The sequence below is a fragment of the Bactrocera neohumeralis genome, chromosome 3 (genome assembly GCF_024586455.1).
Source record: "Bactrocera neohumeralis isolate Rockhampton chromosome 3, APGP_CSIRO_Bneo_wtdbg2-racon-allhic-juicebox.fasta_v2, whole genome shotgun sequence".
Taxonomy (NCBI): domain Eukaryota; kingdom Metazoa; phylum Arthropoda; class Insecta; order Diptera; family Tephritidae; genus Bactrocera; species Bactrocera neohumeralis.
In genome coordinates, this window is record NC_065920.1 from 39197732 (window position 1) to 39210653 (window position 12922).

At 35.0% G+C, this 12922-nt stretch overlaps 3 protein-coding genes and 1 long non-coding RNA gene across 5 annotated transcripts in view; 2 read left to right on the forward strand and 2 right to left on the reverse strand.

Moving 5' to 3' along the window:
* Positions 1–7730, reverse strand: part of LOC126754242 (kinesin-like protein KIF14) — a 34035-nt gene extending 26305 nt beyond the window's left edge. Inside the window, exon 1 of the mRNA XM_050466240.1 lies at positions 6200–7730. Coding sequence (XP_050322197.1) covers positions 6200–7663 — 1464 coding nt within the window. The 5' untranslated portion in view covers positions 7664–7730. The remainder of the gene's footprint in view (positions 1–6199) is intronic.
* LOC126754244 (uncharacterized) lies at positions 1115–1608 on the forward strand. The gene is made up of 2 exons (XR_007666275.1): positions 1115–1365; positions 1430–1608. It is a non-coding gene; the product is annotated as an uncharacterized LOC126754244 (long non-coding RNA).
* Positions 7731–8822: 1092 nt separating the features above from the next.
* Positions 8823–10422, forward strand: LOC126754157 (protein catecholamines up). Its single transcript, XM_050466109.1, has 2 exons — positions 8823–9295; positions 9353–10422. The coding sequence occupies exons 1-2, from the start codon at positions 8926–8928 to the stop codon at positions 10288–10290; spliced, it is 1308 nt and encodes a 435-aa protein (XP_050322066.1). The 5' UTR covers positions 8823–8925; the 3' UTR covers positions 10291–10422.
* Positions 10423–12799, reverse strand: LOC126754158 (tetratricopeptide repeat protein 19 homolog, mitochondrial). Of its 2 annotated transcripts, none has more exons than XM_050466111.1 (4): positions 12173–12799; positions 11928–12091; positions 11725–11872; positions 10423–10843 (listed from the first exon to the last, which is right to left on the reverse strand). In XM_050466111.1, exons 1-4 carry the CDS (start codon positions 12737–12739, stop codon positions 10595–10597), a joined length of 1128 nt encoding a protein of 375 aa, XP_050322068.1. In that variant the 5' UTR covers positions 12740–12799; the 3' UTR covers positions 10423–10594. The 2 variants fall into 2 exon arrangements, with proteins under 2 accessions (XP_050322068.1, XP_050322067.1); XM_050466110.1 differs by having other exon boundaries at positions 11725–11881; positions 12173–12798.
* Between the last annotated feature and the right edge of the window lie 123 nt (positions 12800–12922).

Genomic DNA, 12922 nt, shown 5'->3' on the forward strand with positions numbered 1-12922 from the left:
ACTACTGCTAACAAACAAGCACATACCTCTCGAGATAAGCATGCACACAACTACGGATATTCTTAAGACACAGAAAGCAGGCATAAGACTAGATCGCAGACTTACCTTCCGGGTACAAATCCAGCACGCCGCAGGAAAGGCAGCGAAGATCACCTCTCAACTGAGCCGACTAATGGCCAACACAGGAGGCCCCAGCCAAGAAAAGAGAAATATATAATAATAAATTATAAGCGGTAATGCCCCAATTGACCTTCTAGCATATAAAAGGGAAAAGCTGTGGGAGCTAAAGAAATCATCCGATAATAACAAGAGCGCAATACAACAAATAAGGAAAGATACAACAACTACATGGCAACAAAGATGGGAGAATGAAAGTCGCGGCAGATGGACGGCCAGGCTAATAAAAGATCTAGACTTATGGACAAGCGGTAAATTTGGAGAAGTCGATTTTTACACAACCTAGCTATTATCCGGTCACAGATACTACAAAAAGTACCTCCACGGAATGGGAAAAGTCGAAGAGTCGTCATGCCTATATAACGACGCGACAGAAGACGACGCTGAACGCACATTCTTTGAATGTGTGCGTTGGCAACGAGAACGCACCGCCGTAGAAAACCTGGACGCAGGTGTAAGTCTCTCAATGAGAAAAATGGAACGCCACCCTGAAGTAATGCAAATGCGGTCCCAGGGTGGGCAAGTGGCACATACCGCTGCTGTAACGATAGCACCGATGAGGCGGAAGGCATTTTCCACCCTCTCACCCGCAAAAAAAATTTTATTATTAGAAATAATTTTGGTCTATAATATGTCAGTTTAACTCAAGAGTTGTTGTTGTAGCGGCAGGATTCTACCGAGTTGACAGTACTTGGGCGTTCCGGTTACGTAGACCCGACTGTCGTGAACACGGTTTAATTCAAAAGTAATATGAATGTTTAAAATTTGTGTTAAAAACCTCTTAAATGTGGTAAATGGATAATATGTTGACCAAAAATAATACATAACTAAATAGAAAATTAAATTCAAGTTTTCAATATGATTTATGAAAAACATTTCAGCTTTTGTATGGGAAAAAAACTTTGTGGTTAAAATTTATATACATATGAATTTAATCATGTGCACACATACACAAATATTTTGTGGTTACGATAAAAATAAATGATTGGAAAAAACAATGCGACCGCAAGTTTAGCTGAGTGCACTCATAAAGAGCAAATAATTAATATAAGTACAAAATAAGCACGAGTTAAGTTTCACTATAATTCACAATACCGTCGTGTCTACACATACATACTATAGTTTTAGACATGTTTCAAAAAATACTAGGCAATAAAGCGAGTCAATCCGAAGAGAATGCAAAGAATGGTAAGTAATTTAAAATTTGTATTTTATTTAAGCAATCGTAAGTATTTGTGAAATATTTTTATAGATAAATCACGGAGGGGCAAGCCAAAAGCGAAATCATGCAAATGTGTCCCGCAAAACTGCAAATGTAAGATACGAAATGCAGTCAAGCTGTTGGCCAAACAACGTTATAATTTTAGATCGAACGAAATTCTTGTTTGAGTGTTGAATTATAAATAAAAAATATTAATTTCCTAACTTTAATTTTGATTGTTGACGCTATTGTGGCTTTTAGAGGACTTAAATGTAATCTTTTGACCAAACTAGTTATTTGAATTTAACCGGGAAAACGATGAAATAAATTTGACACGTGGAGTAACTAAAAAAATACCGTTATTAAAACTGTTAAAAATGATTAATGTGCTTTATACAATATTGTTCTCAAAAGAAAAATGAAAATCTAATTACATGAAATACATCAGAATTTTAAGAATAGTAACTATGGAAGAGTACGACAATAGCCTTAACATTTACGAATTCTTAATGCTTATAACTGCCAAATAAAGAACGAGTTTGGTATTATTGTTAGTGTAATCGCAGAAAACATTATGCAAATCAGCCCTATCATGCAATACATCGCATACTGTTTTTTCGGGAAAGATGCGAAATTGCTGTCATACAATTCTAACAATTCCCAACGTAAGTTAGAGGATCCATATTTTATTCTTAAATTCAATTGAAATATAAATGAATTCAGTTTTATTTATCAAAATTTAAATTTTTTCTTCTACTCAGTTTATTTCGAGTACTTTCAGTTTTATTTATCAAAATTTAAATTTTTTCTTTTAATCAGCTTATTTAGAAATATCAAAATTCAAAATTAAGTCTGGTAACAAAAGTTTTCGAATTTACATGGATTCAGTGATAGCAGATTATGCGTATCCATATCAGTCATTCGTATTCGTTGCTTTGCTACGATGGATTGCGTCATAGGGCGGAATAACTTTGAAGAATGGCGCTGAGTTGACCGCTCTTATCCAGATAAAAATACATATATGTACACTCATGGTAGATAGAAAGAAGTAATTGCAGCTAGCACTGTCTAACTTCTCTTGTGTCACATAGCTTCACATAGGCCCAGCACTCTTATAAATTCCAGAATCCTGTAGGGTACTATTGAGTCGATGTGGTTCCTATTCGGATATAAAGACATATGGAGAAAATAAGAGGTGGGAGTGTAGCTGATACTATTTTTGTCAAATGGTGTTGTAACTGTTACTTTTTTATACAGCTATATTTTTACGATGAAGTCGAATGAGTAGAGCGTCAGTAGCAAATTAACACTTACCGATCCAAACGGGGTTAGATCGCCGAAAGAACAGCCCTTGGTCGGATGAAATCCGAGTCAATTCCGGTGCGTAGAACCCTTGCGCAACTTCGTTCTGGATACTGTAGCAGGTTAAACTCCTACTTATCCAGAATAGACCCTGACATACTCGACGTATGTCCTGCATGCAACGAGTCTCCGCATGATACTGACCACCTCTTTGCATGCCCCACAAACCCCACCCATCTAACACCCTTCTCCCTTTGGTCCGACCCCGTCGAAACAGCACGTTTCTTGGGCCTACCGTTAGATGACATCGACGACAATACAAATGACATTTACCATCCCAACGGGGATTAGATTTCCGTTAAACACAACAACAGCGTCAGTAGCAACAACTTGCATTTTTATTTGGTTAATTTTGCATTTGAGTGAAAAGTTATCATTTTCTAATTAAATTGAGTTGGCCAATAAAATAGATGTAAGTAATATGAAACAAGTAGAAAGGACTAAATTCGGGTGCAGCCGAACTTTTTATACTTGCAACTAGCATAAATAAAAGTCAGGGAAATACCTTAAATATTTGCACTAAGCGAAACCACGCCTCCTTTTTCAAAATTGTTTCCCTACTTGCTACTGCGATTAATTGTACTAAATTACAGTTTTATATCTTAATTTAGTGCTTAGTGATGGCACTTTATAGGTTTTCGGTTAATGGCAATTTGTGGGCGTGCCAGAGGTCCGATTACGCTCATCTCCGAACTCGAGAGATTGCTCAATTTTTACTCAAGTTACAGCTTGCACGGACGGACGGACGGACAGTCATACAGTCACCGGATTTCAACTTTTCTCGTCATTCTTATGATTTATATTCATGTATATAACCCTAAATCTATCTCGATTAGTTTTGAGTGATACCTACAACCGTTCGGTGAACAAAACTATAATACTCTGTAGCAACAGGTTGCAAGAGTATAACAAAAAAAAACTGTGAAGTAAGTATTAGAGTATTTGTAATTTTATATTCCTTTCAACACTATAAACTGAAAAGAATAAATTGTTTAGAAATGGAATGTAAAAGCCACTACACCGATGTAGAGCGTCGGTTGATAAAAAAAAATCACTGCGTGATGAAGGAAAAATGTACAAATTCATTGCAAATAAGTTAGGGTGGTCGAAAAACTTTCTAACTTATGCTCTGAAGCAGAAAAATGAAAAAGAAACCCGTGGTTGTCAAATAAAAACTGGCCTGATTGCTGATCGCCATATACTACTTCTCGACAAATTGCAGCAAAAGTTATACTAAATGTTAGATCAGGGACAATTCGGCGTCGACTAGTGAATGGAACTGCCGGCTCGTAAAGCCAGTAAAATTCATCTTCTACAGAAAGGAAAAGCTCTTGCCGCTGGCGCAATTTCTCTTAGCAAGGTGCTGGTATTTTATCCTTGATAGACACAATGACCGTCTTCGAATACAGAGATATTTTGCAAAATGCAAAAAATTACCATATGCTGAAGAAAACATAACCTGAAACATAATCGAGGTTGGCATCTGAGTAGTTGAAGGTATCAAATGTGGCCTGCAGTGGCCTAGTCAATCCTCTGGGGATTGAGAACTTGTGAAGTGACCTTAAGATTAGATTGCAGCCCTCAGAACAAGGAGCAACTGTGGCAAAGAAACTTTGCGATGATACTCCATTAGAAACCTGCCAAAAATTAATTCAATCCATCCCGAATAGAGCTGGAAAACTTTCGAAAAAACACGGAGGATATACAGCTTATTAAAAATCTATGGACGGAATAAAGATTAACTTAAATTTTTTGTTTTTATTAAAAAAAAAATAACTTACATCTATTATTTTGACCAATGCTATTTTTTGTTTTGAAAAAAAAAAAAAAAAAAAAAAAATCAGTTTTAATATTCGGAATGAAAGATTTCCGACATATTTAGGTTTAATAAAGCAAAGCAAAGATGCAACTAAAACTAAGACAAAATGTTTTTAATTGCAAATATTTCAAAGTTATTAAGTAAAAACTGTTTACACCTATTATTTTGTCCTGTTTACACCTACATATATTTTGGTTTTGTAAGTTTAGATCCAGGGTTCCGGACCTACCATTCTGGAAGCAGCTGCAAAGTATGCAAACTAGTCAGCCAATTCGTTGCTGGCTACCTGACGACCGGTTGAGAGGCACGTATACCCGACTGTCGTGGAGACTTGAGGGAATTCATAAAGTTATGTGATTAGATTTGCTTAAAAATAGTTTTAGTTTGTTTGAGACCAGTTTACAAAGATAAGTTTTATCGTGTTTATTGGACACAATAAATTATTTTTGTGTAAAGTATAATTATATAAAAGTACTAACTAGACTAAAAACGTAATAATTGAAATTGACAAGTACATATTTACCATACATTTGATACTTGAGAACGCCTGAAGTTGTGATATTATACACTTTACACATTATACACACGCAATAAAGCACTTAAGTGCTTCGTTTGTGTGTTATTGTGATAGATAAGATTCTTATCTCGTTATCTTCAGAAATATGAGTGTTATGCTACATAAAAACGAAATGATAACGTGACTAACTTATAAATTTTTCTTTTGTAACATAGATGTGCAATATGCAGATAGATGCTTATAGTACGTTACTTCAAATCGGGAAAATAAGTATGTATTTGAGCTGTCCTTCCTTGACCATGTTTAAACTCTGCTCTTTTGACAAAAAAAATTTAAATAGAATTTACTAAAATATCACTTGTTTTCTAAGTTTATTTTATTATGCCCTTCTATTCATTTATACGCCAAACCACAGTGCAACCCACTCATTCAGTCGAGTTCTTTTCAAATATTATTATTATAACGAAATTACACAAATTTTTGCTGAAAATCATAAAAATTATTAAAGGAGACTGCCTTTTATATCGTTTTTCAATATACTCATGTATATGCCTTGAAAATATCTGGACCCAACATAAATACGTTAATTGAGAAACATTCGAAATGAGCTCCCAGGTATGTCATTTTCTGTTTTTCATTGTTTACATTATATTACAAAATTAAAAATATACATACTACAAAATTTCCCTATTTACTCTTTCCATATTCAATAAGTAAATACTTCGCAAGCAGTACTTCCACTTGTGCTTATTGGTAATTTTGCCTATTGTATCCATAATCAGGTCTAAGTAAACTGACTACTCCAAAACGATTTTACGAAAATTTTACGCTACTTATGCAATAAACACCGAGACCTTGTTAATTTATACTTATGTTTTTACTTAAGGGAGGGGTTAGGGTTTCAATATAAAAAAAAAATACTTTTTTGGCGAATTCATTTCTTAAATATGGATTGAGTAATTTTATTGGGACTTTATCCAATGACGAATAAATAACAAGGCGCTTAAGACATGTAAATGTTTTCTTTGGACAAAAGTTGTGTGGAATTAATAATAAAGGTTTCACTATATTGAAACAGGCTTTTTATTAAGTAGAATTTTGTAATTATTATAGGGGTACTTACCCTTAAAAGCCATGTAAGTACACTTTCACGATATGGTACAAATACCGATCCATTTACTGTGTTTTTCTTTGAATCTGCCAATGCGGCAATTACTTTGCCCAATGTCAATAGACTTTTATTTATACTAACACCTTCACGTATGCGATCACCATTTGAGCCCACCATCGAAATACGTTCACTGCCCGCTAAATCAACCAAGCTTATCCTACTTCGACGAGTTTGACGTGTAGCAGTCTCATCAGATTTATTTTTAGGCAAATCATCGCTAATCTCTGTCAAATTTAAAACAATATTAAATATCGAATGAGAACGTGAACTTTTGTCATTCATTCCTGTAGCCGCAGTTGCACGTTGTGAGTTACCTACAGCAAGCCAATTGCGCATTGCTTCGTACGAATCTACGGGATGAATACTTAAATCAACTACATATGGACCCCAAATAGGGTGTTCTCGCACTTTCAAAGCAGGTCGATTTGTGACGCTTGTTGATGTTGGTGTACTTGCAACATGTACGCTTCCCACACTGCAATTGCTTTCTGAATTTGCAACACAGAGCAAATCATGTATTTTCTCATTATATATTTCAAAATAACTTATTTCGATCTCTGCACGAATTGAATGTTTCATATTTTCCAAACGCTTAAAAAGTTCTCTACAAAAACGTGGTATTATACCGGCATCTGGATGTGGTATGCTGTTGCCAGATGCATCATCGTCTAAAGCCTCAATACCCATCATACTATATGATTTTCCAGAACCAGTCTGGCCGTATGCGAAAAGGCACGCATTATAACCTTGAAATGCTCGATCTATTAAAGGCATCGATGTACCTACAAATACGTCGTCTTGATTTGCGTAAAATTCATTATCGGGATCTGTAGAATCGAATATGTGATCATATGTAAAGGAATGCGTAAGTCCCGCAGTACAATCAGCCGTCATGCCGGCCGAAACAGTCAGCTCATTCCCGCAAACACGTACAACATTTGTCACTTTGGCCAGCGAACACTCTTGAGCATTCAAAGGGCGCACCCGTACTGCAACTGTGAGATTACTTATCTCTGTGTCATCTACTATTTGACTCGTTGAAGTGGCTTCAATATTTTTCCCTTTCGATTTTGTGGCGGAGGTGGTTGAATATGGAGTGCGTACTTTATTCAAAGGTGTCGACATTACATTCCGGAAGAGTGATGATGGTGTATAACACGCATTAATTGCGGTCGGACGTGGAGTAATACGAGGTGTATTCAAATGATTATCGTCACTTAATACTTTATTGAATATTCCTGATTTAGTTCCACATTTATCTTCCAAATGATTTTTGTGACCAGACTCTGCTTTATGTACAACCCGATGCCTTAGGCCACTTGGAGTCAGTTTAGATCTTCCATTCATAACTGGTGTTAATTCCCCAGTTGAAGCAGTATTTGTACGATACCGAGTAGACATACTTTTGCCACTCATAATTATAAAGTCTTTAAACAATAGTGAACAGGAATTCAATCACTGGATAAATATTTTAAACAATTGAACGTTTACATACAAAACGCGCGTTCTGTTGATTCGAATTACTTGAGAATATGACATTAATGCAAATGCACATTTATCGATATTAAAACAGGGTGATCATATGTCCTAACAATTATTAACTTATAACAAACTTTGCATACATGCATGGTAAAATTAGAATTAATAATAATTTAATTATAGCAAAGATATTGTGGATATATGCATTAAAAACCTAAACGAATGAAATTAATATTGTAGATTATTATATCTATAATATATATTTTTTTGTCAACTTATGAACATCGCAGCCATCTGTCAGTTATATTCTGGATAAAAAAGGTTCTTTACCGAAGGAAGGAGACTTGTACATCGCCTGAGGAGATGCAGCGTTGATTCTGGCAATTTATTATCGATTCGATTTTCAGCTATATTCTGAGACAACCTTACAAGTGATTTGTGAGGAAATATTTGTTGTGAGGTTATTCCAGCTCAAACCTCACAAGAAAAAAGCACAAAAAACTTACCACATGAGGTGAAAATCACTTTGCTCTAAACCAGCTGTGTACAATAGAAAAAATCAAAAGAGAGAAATGGATAGCCTAGAAGAGTGAGTAATTTTGCAAATCTATTGAATTAATCTATTCTATATTAAGATTAGCTTACAGACATCAAAAATTTGTGAGATAATTGGCAATATTACGATTCTTTCGGCGGTATTTGTCATGACATGTAAAGAAAAACAAAACAAAACAAAATAAGAGTGAATTGTATATAAAATTGTGGAACTTCAAAGTGAAAACTATGAGTCTGAGGACGGTATATGTGTATATATTTTTTAATCCTGAGGACCTCCTCTATCCATCCGTACTATCAAATCGCGGCGCCGAAAGAATCGTAATCGTGCCAGATAATTCTGCTTTTAAAATTACCTCATCGTACGGAAAATCTCACAACTCAAAAACACCTCACAATAGTGAGCCTGGTGATTTTTGTGAGGGCACGAGCATAGGGCTGATAGAGAAAAAAGTTACAGATTGTATATACTCTGTACGGTGTTGTAAAGGAACATAGCTGAATTAATATATACAAAAATATGGCAATTCTGTTGAGAAGAATTGCCCACAGACCGGCACCTGCCTTAATGTTGTGATGTGACGTGGAGAGTATAGAGATTATTAGATTTATAATCCTGCTGCGTTATATTTAATTATAAAATAATGGCGACAATTGTACGGCAATGCAATTTGGGTCAGTGTCTAAGTAAAATTGCATTGGGAATACTATTGTGTGGTATAATATTCTCACTACCATCACTTAGTTTTGGCCATAGTGATAATCCCAGCTTCAAGTATTCAAGAGAGGCGAATGAAAATTTCGATCCAAAAAAGGTTCCTGCTCCAGTGCACGATCATCATGATCATCACCACCACCACAATGACCATAATCATGATCATCACCACCACCATGACCATCATCATCCCCATTCACATGATCACGCTCACGGTCACGATCATGAAGATGATCACCACCACCTTAGAGAAAATCATAAACATGAGCATCACCAGCAGAAAGCTAAAGCCCCACAAGGTAAGTATTTTTGTCACGTATATTTATTGTATTTAAAAACTTTTTTTTATATATTAGATATGACAAGTATTTGGATACACTCTATTGGGTCCACATTGCTCATTAGCGCTGCTCCATTTGTGTTGCTATATACAATTCGCTTAGACAATAGTGAAGCAATGAAGCCTCGTCTTAAAATTATATTGGCATTTGCATCTGGTGGTTTATTGGGGGACGCTTTTCTACATCTTATCCCACATTCCACTCATCCACATAGTCATGAAGAGCATCACTCTCATGAAGAAGCTCATAGTCACAGTCATGGTCATGACCATGAACATGGGCATGATATGAGAGTTGGTCTATGGGTGTTGGGTGGAATTATTGCGTTCCTTGCAGTTGAGAAGTTAGTAAGGCTCTTAAAAGGTGATGAGCATGGACACAGTCATGGTCATTCACAAGCAAAAGAAACAAACGCGAAGCCATCAAAAAAATCTGATCAAAAAACTGATGCTAAAAAGACGGATAATCGCAAAGCTGTTAAAAATAACAGTGAAACTAACGAGGTAAAAATAACGGGATATTTAAATTTAGCTGCCGATTTTGCTCATAATTTTACTGACGGTTTGGCTATTGGCGCATCATACTTGGCCGGAAATAGTATCGGAATTGTAACAACAATTACGATATTATTGCACGAAGTACCTCATGAAATTGGAGATTTCGCCATCCTAATTAAGTCCGGTTGTACCAAACGGCAGGCAATGATGCTGCAATTGGTTACTGCGCTCGGCGCTATTGCTGGAACTGCACTAGCTTTATTGGGGGCTAGTGGTGAAGATGGTTCTACGGCATGGGTCCTACCATTCACAGCAGGCGGATTTATATATATCGCAACTGTGAGTGTGCTTCCCGAATTGTTGGAGGAATCCACAAAATTAGGTCAGTCAATTAAGGAGATTGTGGCTATGCTAATCGGCGTTGGTTTAATGATTTTCATTGCCAAATTAGAGTAAACATTATAAATTGAAAAAAGAAATGTTATGCATTGAAATTTATTTAGTAGCATTTTTTTGTAAGCAAAATGCAAAGTAATAAACCCTTTTTAATTAATTATTTTTATCATAAATAAAATCTTTGTACCGAAATTATTGTTTTCAATCACTATAAATGTTTATTAAAATAAATAGAATAGTCAAGTTTAGTACAAATTATATTAATGTTAGGCAATTCACATAGCTTATTTGCCACAGGACAGCTTTATTTACAATGATATTCCACTACATTTACGTAAGACAGTGGTAGTGTCGTCGTAGTTCTTCATTGTGCAAAAGATTTTATTTCGTTAAGGCAGTATTCGGCCTGTTCGACCGCGTCCAAGTTTTTACTATTCTTGCCAATCCTCCAAGCTAGCGAGCAAGCTTCTTTGGCTTTTGCTATTAAACCTTCCCGCAGATAAATTAACCCCAAATTGGCTTGCAAAACGCCTTCTTGTGCAGTATCTTTTAATTCTTTCACCAATTCTAAAGCATCCATTAAATACTTTTTGGCCAGTTCATATTCCTCAAGCTAAAATTGAAAGAATTATTTCAATTAGGTATGTATATTTAAAAAGTTTGTAATTTGACAAAAGCTAAAGTGTATATATTTTTTGAATTTTGGATGATTTACCGGTAAAGTTGATTTAGTTTAAAATGAACTCGTACATTTAAATTAGATATATAGATATACATATAAATAATAATGACGAGACAACCGAGTACAAAGTGGAATATGCTAAGCATATACAGGAGAAGTTTGGTATTGCAGATTAGGAATTAAGATAACAACTACAAAAATATTAAGCTTTTAATAAGATACAAAAACGAATTTTGTACACATTAGGAGGGGCAGGTTTGAGCATCTCATCTCAAAAGTGCGATAACTCAATAAATAAATGCTCATCTAGGTGAATTCTTAATACTTTCCAAAAATAAGGAATCTAATACGCCCGTTGACCATATACCTCATATATAAGTTAGTCAGTCGTGGTACTAAAAATAGATAAAATAGTGTCAATACATCTGATTTAAACCGGATATGTTAGTTACTAAACAAAAATACACCGTGAACGAACGTCCTAATCCCTTATCCCTAATATAATGATTTCCATTTCTCTGGTGGTCTTTTCCTGATATGCCTAATATATTAAATTTAGCCAATACGGCATATGTATGTATCACATACTATATATATCAGTGAGTTAATTTGATTGATTTTAATATAAATATTTCGGTTCCGATGCAAAAGGTAGTAATAATTTATTTGTAATCTCTAAATAAAGTGTTACCAATACCTGAAGTTGTTTTCCCGGCTTTGATCTGTACATATTGCGAGAGTATAAAATGTTCGGTAACACCCGAACATAGTTCTTTCCTTCTTGTTAAATAATAAATTCTTGCACTACTTACATTAACACACGCCACACTAAGGTTATTCAGGATGGTTATTGATTCCTCGTTTATTCGTCCGTAAACTTCAACTAATGAGTCATAAGCCTCTTGAAACGACTTTTTAGCATCAGCATATTTGCCAAGTTTCATTTGCAATTGACCGAACCTAATGAGCCTAAAAGTTTTAATTAACAAGTTCTATTGCTAATAAAAATGTTTACCAATTTTTTGTTAGTCCTAGCAGTTCCTGGACATCCTTGTCATTCGGAGTTTGCTTAATATGATCCTCAATACGTTTCAAAGTCCATGTGAACCCTTGCATAGCTTTGTCCAATTCTCCTTGCAATTGAGCCATATGAGCCAGTTTGGCGCTAATGTGCATTACCTAAAAAGTGTTTTCTAATTTGATTTCTTAATAGAAATATATAAAAATAAATTCAAACACCACCGATTAAGTAGAAAATACCTGGGAGCTATTTTCGCCATAACCTTCACTGAACAATCTTTTCATTACTTCAGCAAACAGTTTCTCTGCCTTTTTGAATTGTTCCCGCTCCATAGCAAGATTCGCCATGACATCATAAATATAGGTAACACCTTCTTTACTTTGCAAATCTTGAGCCATACGTAATGCTAGGTGCAACATTTGTTCTGCTTTATCAAATTCTTGCCGTTGTATACATAATACTGAACGTTTAATAGTGGTTATTAATTTATCCTCTGGCGTTTCTTCGTCTTTTGTTTTACCGAAGAGTCCGAAGGAGAATGCACCACTGGCAACAATACCCATTTTTGGAGGCACCATATAACCTGACCATTTATGCTGTTTTCGATTTTCTTCGCTTTGCTCAGCCGCATTTAATAAATGTTGCGTTTCGTTTTTCCATTTTTTTTGGTTTTGGTTGTTTATGTTTGTATTATTATCTATTTCAATACCATTTATTGTTTTTAATTTTAAAACTTGCCGCAGATTCAGTACTTTTAAATTTCGAGCTAAATATTGCGAAATACTAAATACAATTACCGAATTCATTTTAAATAATTTTTTTGCTGTATGATCAGCTGTTCGGAAAAGTTATCAAAGGAATAGAAACAGCTGATAGTGTTGGAGCAACAATAATATTTGGTATGCGTATACCGAATATACGTACATATAATACACTCAACAAAATGAATTTACAATCTTAAAAAAAAAACAATATATCCAATATTAGAC